The sequence below is a fragment of the Podarcis filfolensis genome (assembly GCF_964270895.1).
Source record: "Podarcis filfolensis genome assembly, chromosome: 16".
Taxonomy (NCBI): domain Eukaryota; kingdom Metazoa; phylum Chordata; class Lepidosauria; order Squamata; family Lacertidae; genus Podarcis; species Podarcis filfolensis.
The window spans coordinates 31,182,802-31,197,385 of NC_139620.1; the positions used below are offsets into that span (position 1 = coordinate 31,182,802).

The 14,584-nt window shown below is 41.1% G+C and overlaps 1 protein-coding gene across 8 annotated transcripts in view; it reads right to left on the bottom strand.

Moving 5' to 3' along the window:
• Positions 1-2,000: 2,000 nt before the first annotated feature.
• GOLGA3 (golgin A3) overlaps positions 2,001-14,584 on the bottom strand; it is a 49,225-nt gene continuing 36,641 nt past the window's right edge. For 3 of the 8 annotated variants that reach the window (XR_014542366.1, XR_014542368.1, XR_014542369.1), the window contains 5 exons: positions 13,713-13,835; positions 13,238-13,402; positions 10,531-10,694; positions 4,936-6,810; positions 2,001-4,871 (listed from right to left, as the gene is read on the bottom strand). Coding sequence is in view for 4 of the 8 variants with exons in the window: in XM_083589711.1 (XP_083445837.1) it covers positions 6,603-6,810; positions 10,531-10,694; positions 13,238-13,402; positions 13,713-13,835 (660 nt within the window). In the remaining 4 variants the exon portion in view is untranslated. Of the gene's footprint in view, positions 6,811-10,530; positions 10,695-13,237; positions 13,403-13,712; positions 13,836-14,584 lie in introns of all 8 variants that reach the window. The other 5 variants (XM_083589712.1, XM_083589710.1, XM_083589713.1 and 2 more) reach the window with 3 other exon arrangements.

A 14,584-nucleotide genomic window follows, 5' to 3' on the forward strand; every position in this document is an offset into this window, starting at 1 on the left:
GGCTGTAGTACCAGCAATACATACCCTAGGTGGCACTGTGCAGTAACATTGATTGGTCAAAACTTGACAGATCATTTTGACAGTGTTTTGTACGAACGGTCTACCCAAGTTATTGAATCAGTGGCACTTCTCCTGTGATCAATTGGCAGTATCGGCTGCCCTTATGTATGGGGGCCGTGTAATAACTAAGTTATTAATATTAGTCTTAAAGGTAAAGGGTAAAGGGACCCCTAACCGACTCTGGGGTTGTGACGCTCATCTCGCTTTATCGGCCGAGGAAGCTGGCGTACAGCTTCCGGGTCATGTGGCCAGCATGACTAAGCTGCTTCTGGCGAACCAGAGCAGCGCACGGAAACGCCGTTTACCTTCCTGCCAGAGTGGTACCTATTTATCTACTTGCACTTTGACATGCTTTTGAACTGCTAGGTTGGCAGGAGCAGGGACTGAGCAACGGGAGCCGTCGACCTTCGAACCGTCGACCTTCTGATCAGCAAGTCCTAGGCTCTGTGGTTTACCCCACAGCGCCACCCACGTCCCAATATTAGCCTTACCTTAGGATAATAGCAGGTCAGTGTTCATAACAAGCATGCTATGAGGCAACTCGCGGTTTCCTTGTGTGTGTAAAGCCTGGATGGGGTGACAGAGTGCTAATACAGTAGTTTTCTGTCTGCTTCCTCCCCACAGGTGTGACATTGCTAGAGGCACTAATTGTTTTTCCTGTTCGGAACAAGTCTGGGCACATCCTAGTGTTTTGCATAACCATATATCTCAGTCTTCCGCCCACATCCTTGCTGATAGCAGTTGTGAATAAAATGTGTGTTTTTCCTTATCACTGTTCTGCGGGTAGTTATTTTGTCTTCTTTATGTTACCCTTTTCACAGAAACAATGCTAAAGAGTACAAGCATGGCTACAGAACGCTATAGAATCTATGGTTTTGATTCCCTGCAATAAACTAGGACTTGGACCATAGTGCAGCTGTTCTTCCAGTGGCATAACTGAACATTACCATATAAAATTCCAAAAGGTCAACCCTCCCCCCTTCCCTCCGTTTAGAACACATATTCAAATTTTTCCATATTTTCTCTTTTTCAGTTTGGTTTCAGTATACTTCACACTGCTCAATTTATTCTAATCCTGTCAACGTTTTAATATCTTTACAATGATTTTTCCAATTATCTACAAATCTTTTCCAATCTTCCTTACAGGTTCTTTCATCCTGGTCTCTTAATCTACTCATTAAATTAGCCATTTCTGGCATTTGATCTAGTTCTAGTGTATCATAGCTGGGAAATTCACCTCTAGCCAGTTACCAAAAGAACTTCGATAAGGTTCCATTTAAAGCCCCTTCTTTGAAGTTGCCACTTCATTCTTGCCTTTGCTGTTCTGCAGGATGTCATCATAAACCAGTTCAGTGAGAGGAACAGAGGTTCTGGTGCCACGTCTCATCCTCACGGTGATATGGTCCTACAGATGCAAGAACCCTTGAATTGAGAATTCAATTATAGCCCACCCAGTAGTGTAGGTAACCCAGGGTGGTGTGTGAGTGCAGTCAGCACCAGGTGGGGGGCGGCGGCGTAGGGGGTCTGTACTGCAGCACATTGGCTGCTGTGTGTCAGGGTTTGGGATTCTGGGCAGCAGGGGGAGCTTGAGGGCAGACGCTGTCTAAAAATTTTTTGGCACTTCCTAAAAAAAGTTGCTATGCCGCTGAGCCCACCCTATTTTTAAAATACATATACTGTAGCTTATAAAGCTTGGATAGATACTCTTAACATCCTTCTAACTTTCCTTGTTTAAAACAGGGAACTGGTAGAATTTCAATCCCTAGCTTGATCTTGGACAGCTCTCCATTCTTCTGTTGTCTTGGTATACTGACCTTCATCAGCTTGTGGGTCATCTTCCCCATTTCCTGTCCTTTAAAATGTGCTGTTAGCTCTTCAAAATTTGCTGTTGTCTTGAATCACCCCCCTCCCCATTTTACCATAATAAACAATGGAAACACTTTTTATGAAAAATAGTTTATTGCACAAAACCTGTTCAAGAACTTTTATGCACATCCTAATTATTTTTTTCATTAACATGCTTTTTAAAAAGGTCACAGTCATGAATCCTTAAGTCAAAAACTTCATAACTCCTCTCTTGTTTGGAACTCCCAATTGAACATTGTTATGGAGGGGATGCTTTTCCTTATCAACACAGCAACTGATTGAAACCTTTAAGATGTGACAGAATATGTATGAGAAAATTTCGGTATTATTTCTTCAAATAACTCTGTGCAGGTCCATTCAAGGCAAGGCAGGTTTTCATAGATAATTTCCTAGTGGCTAGAATGATATGCGCCACTGGGACATAAACCATCTAATTCCAGCAGGTTAGCATTAACTCTGAGTTTTCAGGAGGAAGAGTAAAAAGATCAGCATAGTTAGAGCCCTCTTATAAATAAGAGTGACAGGGATTAACTGTTTTTAATTGCGTATCTATCATATCAAAGAAGAATTTGATACATTTTGGTTTATAATGATCAGAGTTATCTACCTTTAATGCTCTCATGCTGAACAGCACACCTGCTTATAGATACTCCCACAAGTACTGAATTGTACATACTGAAGAAGCAGTAATGCGCAATACATCCAACATGCATATGTCATTCTAGAAAACTGCTTGTCTTTACCGAAATAGCAATAACGTTTTCCTGATAGGAAAAAGAGAACATTGTCCTCCACAAGGAAAAGGAAGAAGTGTGTTAACAGAGTACCCAAGTTTCCAAACAACTTGGAAGACAGTGGAATTAACATGCAACATTCTGCAATAATGCAGACGCTCAATTTAGAGAAGCATAAAATGTGCCTTTTTCTTTTTACTGTAACACTGAAAGACTGCAGAAAATCCCTCAAACAATGCTCCAAAAGGAATGCTGAAGCTTTTTTTAAAAAAACATTTTGCAATTAAAAATATACCTTAATAGGTATTGACCTCTAGGGATGAAGAAGCCAACAAAAGAAGCACATTCCAATAATCTTATACACTGGATCCCTTCAAGATGATTCTTCCAGTCTCTAAAAACATGCCAGTGTTAAACTGAGGCACCTGTCCACTTAGCTAATCTGTGGTTGCTCTGGAAGCTTTTCCTTGAACTATGGATTTAAAAGACAGCACCTTTTAAAAAGGGCACAGTATCCTAGACAGAGAGAGAGAGAACAATAAAAGTTCTGTAATTAGGTTTGTTGCTAGTTAAGTGTGCTCTTTTTTGCTCTCTCAGGTTTAGACCTATTTCCTTCCTGGTCAAAATGGCATGTTAATAGTAGATATAAACAAGGGAGGGGAGATGTCTTAAAAGAAAGGAAGGAAGCATTTTCAGCTGGGAAATAAGAAGAGAAATAATATTTCCTTTCCCAAAGGAGAAAGACATACAAGGCTACATACTGCTTTATGAATATACAATCTGGTTCTGTTTTAAAGAGCTGGTCAGGAATTTGTAAAGGCCTGAAAGAGGTGTGTTACCTAATTTAGTATTTAACACATGAACAGAAGTTGTCAAGATTTATAAATACGAGAATCAAGATTTATAAATACGAGAAATAATACCGTGTGCTAAGTAGAACAGCAACATGAAAATCCCACTGGTGCAAATTGGGGAGCTGAATATATATTAATCATTACATAGTATTACCTTTGGTGTTTAAATACTATAGAATTTCTTCCTCTTTAAGTTAGCAAGTACATAAGCTTCAAGATTGTGAACAGCAGCAAAAAGAAATCACTCATTACTATTTACTCTGCAAAATAGACTTACTAGTAAAAGCTATTAGCATATCCGGGTTAATCAATAAAGCTTTCAATGTTTCGTCTCGATAACAGTTTGATTAGTCTTATAAAATAGTCATTGTCACATTAACAGAAACAAAAAACATTTACATTTTAAAAGTACCTTTCCTTCATATACTATATGCAAATATTAAAATGTTTTACTGCAGTTTCAAAATTATGGTTCATAGTATCAAAAAAAAGACTATGGGATGTTTCCAATAAATTATAATTGGAGTAGATCCATTGAAATTAATGGACCTAAGTTATTTATGTCCATTAATTTCAATACATCTGCTCTGAATATGATAAAAATTGGGTGCAAACCGTAGAAAAATCAAATCTTCAATATGAAGCCAGGGTTGTGGTGAGCGGGTTTTTTCTTTTCTTTTCTTAAAAGCAACATGGGAAGACCATACTCTGATGGGAAGATGGTCTCTGTATGTTATCTGGAAGGAAACCCACAATAAAACTATCCTTATCCAAAGACATTCCTTCCCCTCAGTAAGTTTGTTTAAATTCGAGTCTAACACGGTATGCAGTTTGAGAATGATGCAGAGGCCAAGACCCTCAAAGCCACTTACCCCAGAGTTTTTGTTTTTGCTATCTACCCTGAAAGTCAGGTCAGAACTAAACACTATGGAAGTGGCAATCATGCATCTAGTACCCTGTTTCCCCACTGTAATATCTAATATAGAAATCTTAAAATTTTTCAAAGCTGGGGTCCACCTTTAACCCCAGCTTGCAACATGGGATGCTTAAAAAAACCCACTGTTAAGTGCCTATCTTGCTTTCCATTTTGCCTTCCCTGTTTCTCCCCCTTAAGTCAGCTACTGCTAAATGTTGTCACTGGTGTGACCCACCTTAGGGTGGGGCATGATCCGCTGTGGCTCCTGGCCCACCCACGGAAGATCATCAGTCAGTAAAACACACCAACATCACTGATGAGCTGCATTTAATATTGCAGGAAATCAGAGGTTGCCACCATTTTTGGTAGTAGCTAGGTTTACACCATAATGTGATGTTGCAGAAGACCAGTGCAGGGTGGTAGTGGTGGTAAGACAAGTAGCTATCATTTTGAAAACAGCTTTGTCTGCACCTTAACTTCTAGTTCCGGACTCTGCAATTGTTACATCCCAGATTTCTATACCTTTCAGTCAAGACTGCTGACAATCCATTCGTTCTCTAGCAGTATTTTTTCTCTAAAGCATCTTGGGGCAATATTCAAAACAGAAAGTAAATCAAGCCAAGTCAATGTGCTTCAGAACACAGCAAAGGTGGCTTTCTGTTGTCAGTAATTGAGGGGAGAGGGGGAGATAAAAAGAGAAAACCTAAGGCATGTTGTTTCAGCCTGCTAATTATAGCTCAGCAGGGTCTATCTGTAAAGGCAGCTACATGAGCACTAGGCTCCTAACTAGTCGTTAGACCAGATGACGTTGGACTCCAACTCCCATCAGCCACAGCCAGCATGGCCAATGGTTAGGGATGGTGGGTGTGGGAGTCTAATGACTTCTGAAGGACTGCAGGGTCTGGATCCCTGCATAAGGAGAGGGGGGATTAAAGCCAACAAACAAGGGTTACAGGCAGTATGACATTCATGTTTGAAATATACAGTAAGTAAATTTCTAAAACTCCGTATTTTAGGGGCTGGCTTTCCTTAGGCCCCAACACATACATACATATATATATATATCTCATTTTCCAACCAAAATATAAGATGCAAAAAGATTAACAAAGCAAAAATAAAACCAAACCCCTGGTGATTTGTAACCTACAGAGTAAGTCCACTTAAAAACAGATACTCCAGGACAAAAACAGAGTTGAAGTATTTATATACACCCTGCACTGGAGGAGTCCTCAAAAGACGGGAACAGCAACAAAAATAAAGGTGCAAAATGCATCTGCCAAAGTGAAATCAAAGCTCCCCACTGGCCTTTGGTTGTGAATCCTCAATCTATTTCCTTTGAAGTAGTCCCAATTGATGCAATGGAACTACTTCAGAGTTGGTGGTTTTGAGATTCATGGCCACCAATAAGTTATTGGTTAGAACTGGTCGTCTCTATCAATCAAGGGTGTGTCTCTAAAACAAAACAAAAAAAAAAGGGATTCAATTACCAGCCTAGGGTGTATGAAAGTTCCTGTTCATATTCTCATGTCTACAGCAGACCGAGTCATTAGCCTTATTTGGCCACTCTGAATTCATATAAAATGTACCATGTGAGTGGGGGGGGGATGCACTCAGCTCCACCCACCCCTGCCATCCTTCCACTTATGGAGGGTGAAGCCCTGATGCAGAGAGCTCAATTTATAACCTCAGTCTCTGGCCCTGATTATGCAACCCACAAATAGAAAAGACTCCTTGTTTCAAACCTTTGCCCTTCATAAGTTTGGGGGCGGGGCGGGGGGAAGGAGCTTAGTGTGCTCACCCCTGCTCACAAAGCTTTGCATATCAGCAAAATCCTCAGCCTTCTATATGATTTTTTTTACTAACAACAACAAAAAAAAAAGGTTGGAAGTGGCGTAATGAAGCCCACATTCCTCTGCAACAATATCACTTTAACCACTTCTGAACAGATGAAAATGTCTTACTGGAGACCAAACATCACATTTCTTTTTCCTCCAAGACAGATTAAAATGTATTTTAATATAGCATTATCCTCAAATGTTTTGCCTCTGACATTTCCCCCCCTACTCAAAAGGAAGAACAGATGGAGATCTCTAAAACTTGGTTTCAAATAGGGCTGATGAACATGTTTCACATACTTCGAACAGCTGTGAAGTGAAGCAACAGGCGAAGAAGTCACTGCATCGGCTCTTCATTTTCCCCAGCACTTAGGTTATTATCCTTTAGGTCTACAATGGAGAGGCTCTGGTTGCCCGTCGTAGTTGCAGCAAAGTTAGATGTAAAGTCCGTTAGTTGCCCTTCTATCTGGGTCCATGAAGACATCGATTCATGGACTGTTATCGTATGCTCTTCCATCTGACGCTGAAGGCTGTCCATCTCCTGCCTTTGTTAAGCAGAAAGGAGCAAAGGGTGGGATAAGAATGTAATATGAGCCCTAATGGATCAGACCAAAGTCCCGTCTAGTCCAGCATCCAGTTTTCCACAGTGGCCAAGCAGATGCCTCCAAGAAGCCCACAATGAAAACAGCAAGCCCGCTCTCTCTTGCTCAGCAATCAGGATTGAGTGGCAAACTGACGCTGAACATGGAAATTCTGATTTGTTATCATCTATAGCAGGGATGTCCAACAGGTCGATCGCGATGTACTGGTGCAGCGGTTCTCAACCTGTGGGTCCCCAGATGTTGTTGGACTACAACTCCCATCATCCCTGAACTCTGGCCTTGCTAGCTAGGGATGGTGGGAGTTGTTGTCCAACATCATCTGGGGACCCACAGGTTGAGAGCCGCTGTACTGGTAGATCCCTGTGAGGTTTTGGTATATTGCGGTCGATCTGTGGCTCCCTTTCCTTAGCGCCACTAAAACTGACTCCTGCCCCGCCCTCGATTGTTGTTTGATCTCTGGAAGGGAAGAGGAAAAGAAGCTTTCTCTGTGCTGCTGATTTAATCCAAAGCGATTCCTTTGTGAGTGACTTAAAAGGTAAAGGGACCCCTGACCATTAGGTCCAGTCGTGGCTGACTCTGGGGTTGCGGCGCTCATCTCGCTTTATTGGCCGAGGAAGCCGGCGTACGGCTTCCGGGTCATGTGGCCAGCATGACTAAGCCGCTTCTGGCGAACCAGAGCAGCACATGGAAACGCCGTTTACCTTCCCGCCAGAGCGGTACCTATTTATTTACTTGCACTTTGATGTGCTTTTGAACTGCTAGGTTGGCAGGAGCAGGGACCAAGTAACAGGAGCTCACCCCGTTGCGGGGATTTGAATCACCAACCTTCGGATCAGCAAGTCCTAGGCTCTGCGGTTTAACCCACAGCGCCACCCGCATCCCTTTGTGAGTGACTTAATCCCCCCAAAAGCTTTCTTTAACCCCTAAAAAAAGCTCAACAACTTGGAGCTGAACCCCTAAAAACAGGGATAGATCACTGCCAGTTTTTAATTCTGAAAGTAGATTGCAGTCTCTTGAGAGTTGGCCACCCCTGATCTATAGCATTTGCAATTCTCCTAAATGCCACTGTTCTTTACGTAGCTAAAATGATACCACCCACACAAGAGAAGTATCAGCAGCCTTCATGGAACACTAAGGCTTGTGGAAACACAAAGCATCTTGGGGAAGGGGGAGGAACCAAAACTATCCAATGATTACTAAGAAGACTAACTTGTTTGGGTGGCGAGACAAAGGGGAAAGAATTGGAGTACCCCAGGAGAGGTTATGGCTGGCTAGCAGGCGCATTGGAGTACTCTAGCCCTAGGCCACAACGTTTGGTTACAGGTCTCTCTAGTCATCACCACCGGCAGACTTATTTTCCATGACTTGGGTTTAAAACGAGGATAAGACAAACTAAGCTGGTGGCCATTGCCACGCTTACGGTAGAAAATTCCAGAAATTAAGTTTTGTGAAGGTTGTTATTTGGTTGCCCTTGAACCTAGTGCCAGTCAGTTTTCATTGGATGAAATAATGAAGTCAGAAGGCAAGACTACAGATGAAGGCTGAGTGGCAGCTAGCAGTATTTCCACAAGGGGATGGGTTTATATCACAGGATTCACCAAGACTTCAGGAAGACACATTTCTGGCTGTTATAATGCAGACTTGAGAGAGATTATAGATCTTTATCATCTAGAACCTCTCTTAAGTCTGCACTGCGATGGCCAGAAAACATGTCTTCTATATTAACATCTATATTATAAGAAAAAATACAGGTTTTCCATTTTCACAATGGTAACATACAAGAGTCTATATCACTTTAACGGTAGCATTAACAAGGGGGCAGGAAACCAACTTTAGAGGTGTAGTGTGGGGTAGTGGTCAGTGCTGAACTAGGACTACTCAGTCATGAAGCTCTCTGGGTGAGCTTGGGCCAGCCAAATGCACATCACAGATTTGTTGCAAGGTCAAAGGTGAAGAGGACATGGGTGGCGCTGTGGGTTAAACCACAGAGCCTTGGGCTTGCTGATCAGAAGGTCAGCGGTTTGAATCCCCACAATGGGGTGAGCTCCCTGCTCGGTCCCTGCTCCTGCCAACCTAGCAGTTCGAAAGCACATCAAAGTGCAAGTAGATAAATAGGTACTGCTCCAGCGGGAAGGTAAATGGCGTTTCCGTGTGCTGCTCTGGTTCGCCAGAAGTGGCTTAGTCATGCTGGCCACATGACCCAGAAGCTGTACCCCGGCTTCCTCAGCCAATAAAGCGAGATAAGCACCACAACTCCAGAGTTGGCCACGACTGGACCTAATGGTCAGGGGTCCTTTACCAAAGGTGAAGAACTGGAGAGAACCATGTACACTGCCTTGAATTCTTTGGCAAGGAAAGTGGGATATAAATGTAATAAATACAAGACAGACACAGTGTTGCAGGGATAAACCTGTGGCCCTCCAGACGTTCTTGGACTCCAGCTCCTATCAACCCCAGCCAGCGTGACCAAAGGTTTGGGATGATGGGAGCTGGAGTCTAGCAACATCTGCAGGGCAAAGATGCCCCATGCCCTGCCATGTTGTCTACTTTGGATTGGAAAGGAGGACTCCTTTGGCACCCTTTCTTGTTGGTATTTAGCAAGCGAAAAGAACAGTATCAAAAAGCAGAACTGGGAGGAAAACAAAGTGTTAGGTAAGAAGGTAGAACTGAATAGTGACAGAGGGCAATGTACACGGCAAGGAAAACAATTAAATTGTACGGATAGAAACTTCTACATTTAGAATCACAGAGATGGAGCACTTAGCCTGCAATCCTAACCACGTCTACTCAAAAGTAATTCTGAACCAAACATGTCTGCAGAAGTGGATCCCATTGTGGGACTTACCCACTTTGTGCATATGTCTGGGATTGCAGTTCTAGGAGCAATTTATTGGGAGTAAGTAAGCCCCATTGAACAATCTAGGACTTACAACTCTGAGCAAGCATGCATAGGACTGCGCTGCTAGAGGAGTAATTGTATACTAAATGGGAGTGAACAGAGACGAGTTATGTGCTCATTAAAGATAGTTGTGTCTCTGGGGGAAAAAATACAAAACAAAAATCCAAAACAAACAAACAAACAAAAAATGTAATTCTGAACTCCAAAGCAAGTGTGAGTAGGATGGCAGCCTTGTTCTCTAACCCAATATCCTACTAGTTGTCATTTGATAATAATATATCTTAAAAGAAAAAGAAAGAAAAAGAAAAAACCCCTAAAAGCAGAACATAAATATTGACATATTTCCGACACGGAAGACCTGAGCATTTCAGACAAAAAAAGCAAACACCATCTGTCCATGTCATAGTTGTGTCTCTGGGGGAAAAAATACAAAACAAAAATCCAAAACAAACAAACAAAAAATGTAATTCTGAACTCCAAAGCAAGTGTGAGTAGGATGGCAGCCTTGTTCTCTAACCCAATATCCTACTAGTTGTCATTTGATAATAATATATCTTAAAAGAAAAAGAAAGAAAAAGAAAAAACCCCTAAAAGCAGAACATAAATATTGACATATTTCCAACACAGAAGACCTGAGCATTTCAGACAAAAAAAGCAAACACCATCTGTCCATGCCACTGTTCATGAAGCTGCTAAAATACTTATAAGTAGTAATGTGCAGGTTAAAAAAAAAAATACCAGAGAGACAGCAGGATTTTACTCACTTGAGTTGCTGGAGGCAACTGTTGAGGTTTTTCAAAGGCTCTTTATTCACAGCTGCTGAAGGTTTCAGCAGCTCTTCCAGCAAAGCTGCTGGGACGGGGCAGTCAGGAATCTTCACTGGAGTCACCGGGTTTGAAGGATTTGACTCTCCCTTCAGTGTTTTCCTCTTTTTGAAAGAAGAAACAAATCAATCCACACACAATAAGCAGCTCTCTCTACTGTAAATACCTGAAGCACAATTCTTAAGACATGCTTTCCACCAGCAGAAAAAGGTCATTTGTAAGAACTCAATCTTTTATCATGGCAGCAGCTAACGCTTTGGAACTCCTATGGGACCGCCTCTCCTGGTATGTCCCGCAGAGGACCTTAAGGTCCACAACTGACAATACCTTGTAGGTCACAAGTTGCAAGGTGGGTAGATTGGTCTCAACCTTTTCAGTACTGGCCCCGATCTGGTGGAACGCTCTGTCACAAGAGACTAGGGCCCTGCAGGACTTGACATCTTTCCGCAGGGCCTGCAAGACAGAGCTGTTCCGCCTGGCCTTTGGTTTGGACTCAGTCTGACCCTTATGATTCCCTCCCCTTATGGTTTTGATCTATGGACTACTATTAAAATGAGGCTGCATTTTAAATTATATTTTAACCTGTATTTTAAATTGGGTTTTTTATTGTAATTTTACTGGTGTTAGCTACCCTGAGCCCAGCTCTGGCCGGGGAGGGTGGGATATAAATAAAAAATTATTATTATTATTATTATTATTATTATTATTATTATTATTATTATTTATTATAGGAGGCACCTTCACTGTACTCTTTTTGGCACCTGTTTAGACAAGCCAACCCAGCTATCTAGAATGCAGATTTAATTTATTGCTGGTTTTAAATTTTGAACACCTTAATTAGTTATAATTGTTTTTCCCAATAATATTACTGTCTTTTTTTTGTAAGCTGTTTGAGGCTTCTTACAATCAAGTGGTAAACAAATTTATTAAATAACAGATATAGATAGAAAGGTAGATAGATAGATATAGATAGATAGATAGATAGATATAGATAGATAGATAGATAGATAGATGATAGATAGATAGATAGATAGATAGATAGATGATAGAAAAGAACAAGAAGAAAATATTTTGGAATTAAATAGGGCTGGCATCCTGTTCAATTGACTACGCTCTTTAATAAAGTCGTCCCAGACTGCATAAAAATTGTCATGTTTCCTTTGTCTAATTACACAGTGAAGCATACGGTAGGACAGGACCTATGGTCTACAGCACAGTTTGGCATGTATGAAGCACATATTTTAATTATTATTTTTCTCTTTTCCTCTTGCCTTTATATAAACTGCTATAGACCATAATTGCTGCCGATACACTACATTTTTGCTGCTTGTTAAAATTATAATGGTTTTAGCATATACACTCTGACAAAAGTTTGTTGGTGTATTCAGAGACAATTCTCAGTGTTTGTTGTTTTATTTTTCATTTTCTGTAATTGCATAATTATTGTGCATTATAATTTTTAATAATAATTTATTAAAATTGACTACGCTCTCACTAGACCCCCAAATATGGTCAGGACATTTAATCAGCCATGAATGCCACTGTATAAATGGCAGCTTAGATTATTTTATTATCCGTTTCCCATTTCATCCAACTTAGAGCTATCAGCTTTGAAATAAGCCACAATGATAAATCCAGGGTTTGGGAGTTAGTTAACATCCTGGCTTGTTCCGAAGCTGGTAACAACTGTTTTTCAGTTCATTAGAAGCTTCCTAATTTAATTGCAGCTTGTGAAAGTTCAATAAGCCAAGACAGATGGTTCAAAGCAACTCATAATGCAATGCATTTGTACTGGGGGGCGGGGGACACACACTCTCTCTCTGTGCATCCTACCCTGTGTGCACAATCCCACTCCACACAATGTACGACAACTATGAACCAATAAAAGCTGGATTCTGTGACCAGTCTAAAATGAAGCACGTCTCAATTTACATTGTTTCTTCTTTATTGAAAAGACAACAGCTGCTTCTAACACTTCACCAGGCATTTAAGCTTAAGTTAACAGCCATAAATGCCACTGTGTATTTGTTTCAAATAAAAAGCAGCCATTGAAATTAATAGACACTACTCACTTTGGTCCATTAATTTCAGTAGGTCTAGGATGAGATACAACCAATGGTCTTGCTCTTACAGCTCAACTGTTCTCAGGGAAAAGCCCTTTTGTTCTGCTGTTGTTTCTCAAGTACCATCAATTACCTGGGGCCTCGCCTCTTTTGAGTTTAGAGATAAGACTCTTAATTTCCAAGATGGTTACTGGGGGACAATTTGGAAGGTTACATGCATTTACCCTTTTATTTTGGGCAGTAATAGCAAAGGTAATCTATCCCACTCCATCCTTGCTCTCAAAGGAATGAAACAGGGATGCATCTTTGCCCCTATTCTTTTTATATGAATTATTTGGCAGGAAGCTTATCAGTGGAACATACTCACTATCCTAGTCTGTCAAACGAACCCCTGCCAATTCTTTCATATGCAGAAGATGTAGTACTTTTGTCTCTGACAGAAAGTGGGCTTGAGGCGATTGCTGAGAGCCTTGGGGAGTTATTGCAAAAAAGGAACCATTACAAATTAATTATGATAAAACTAAGATTATTGTGCTCTCTAGGAAAAGGATGAAATACAGATGAAGACTGTGTTTCTTAAGTACCTTTTTCATCTTTCCATGCTTCAAGTCCAGCTTCAGTTGCTGGTTCTGCTGCAGTAGAGTCTTCATGCTATTCTTGAGTTCAGTCACTTTTGCCTGAAGCGTGATTTTATCTTTTTGGGTTAAGGACAAGTCATCCCGAACCATCTCCAACTCTGTCTTGATATTCTAGAATGAAGAAGGATTGTTGGAGACATTGACCTTCTGCATTAACCAAAGATCATTCCAAAAAAAGGAAAGAGGTCACTTCTTTTAGATGGCAAGCCTCTACCTATCTACTCAGGAGCAAGTCCCATTGAGTTCAATGTGGGTAACTCCCACATGGAGTTATAGGATTGCAGCTGTGGTCTTACAAGTCTTATAGAATCTGAACTCTGCTGGAGGCTTGGAACACTCATAAACCTTTTATTTCATTAGCGTCTTATTATGTCTCGTAACAGATCTTCCATGACAACTGGCTGACAGTCCAATTAAATACCTGTAAAACGGATTGTACGCCTTCCAACTCCTTCTGGTTGCGTTGCTCAGTCAAGTCCAACTGCTGCTTCAGGGCTTGGATTTCCCTCTCCTTTTGCTCCACTTCCCACTTGAGATCTTCAACCTAAGAAATGTGTGTGGGGGGTTTTTGGGGGGGAGTATTTCAAAATATAATTACATAAGAAGCTGTAATACTTCAGGTCAATTAAATCACATTGAAGTTCAGTGAGATTTACTAAAAACAGCTGTGCAAAAATATGAGCAAGCCAGGGCTGAACTGATACTACCCTTGCTGGTACCTTTCCTGGGAAAATCAGAGGCTCACTATGTCAGGTTCCTATTGGAAGACCGGACAAATGCTAGAACACTAGCAGTGGCAAAGTTTTTATCAGTGGTTGCAAGAACCAATGATCCCTATATTCTGAACAAAATGCATGTTTAACCTGGAGGTAGGCTGTATGAATTGTGTATTGCTTTGTAACGATTTGTTGGGTCTCTGGATTGTAATAAAGATTAATTGATTGATTGATTGATTGATTGATTGAATAAAAACAGGAGAGGAGCCCAGTTGGGTCAGACTAAATGGTCTATTTAACCCAGCACTCTATTCTCACTGTGCCCAAACAGATGCCTCTGCAAAGCTCACAATTTTGCATAAAATGTGTGTTTGCTAATTTATACATACTAATGCAAAACCTAGAACCTAAAAGGCCGCAGGAGGCAGGCCGGCAAATTCCCACACAAGGTAAATTCTTCAATTATTTTGCTCCCAACTCCAAATCAGTCGTTTTAAATTCATTTACTCCCAATTAATTTCCCAAATAAATTCAGTTTGCTCTCAGTTGATCCCATTCATCCCCCCCACCCCCACCA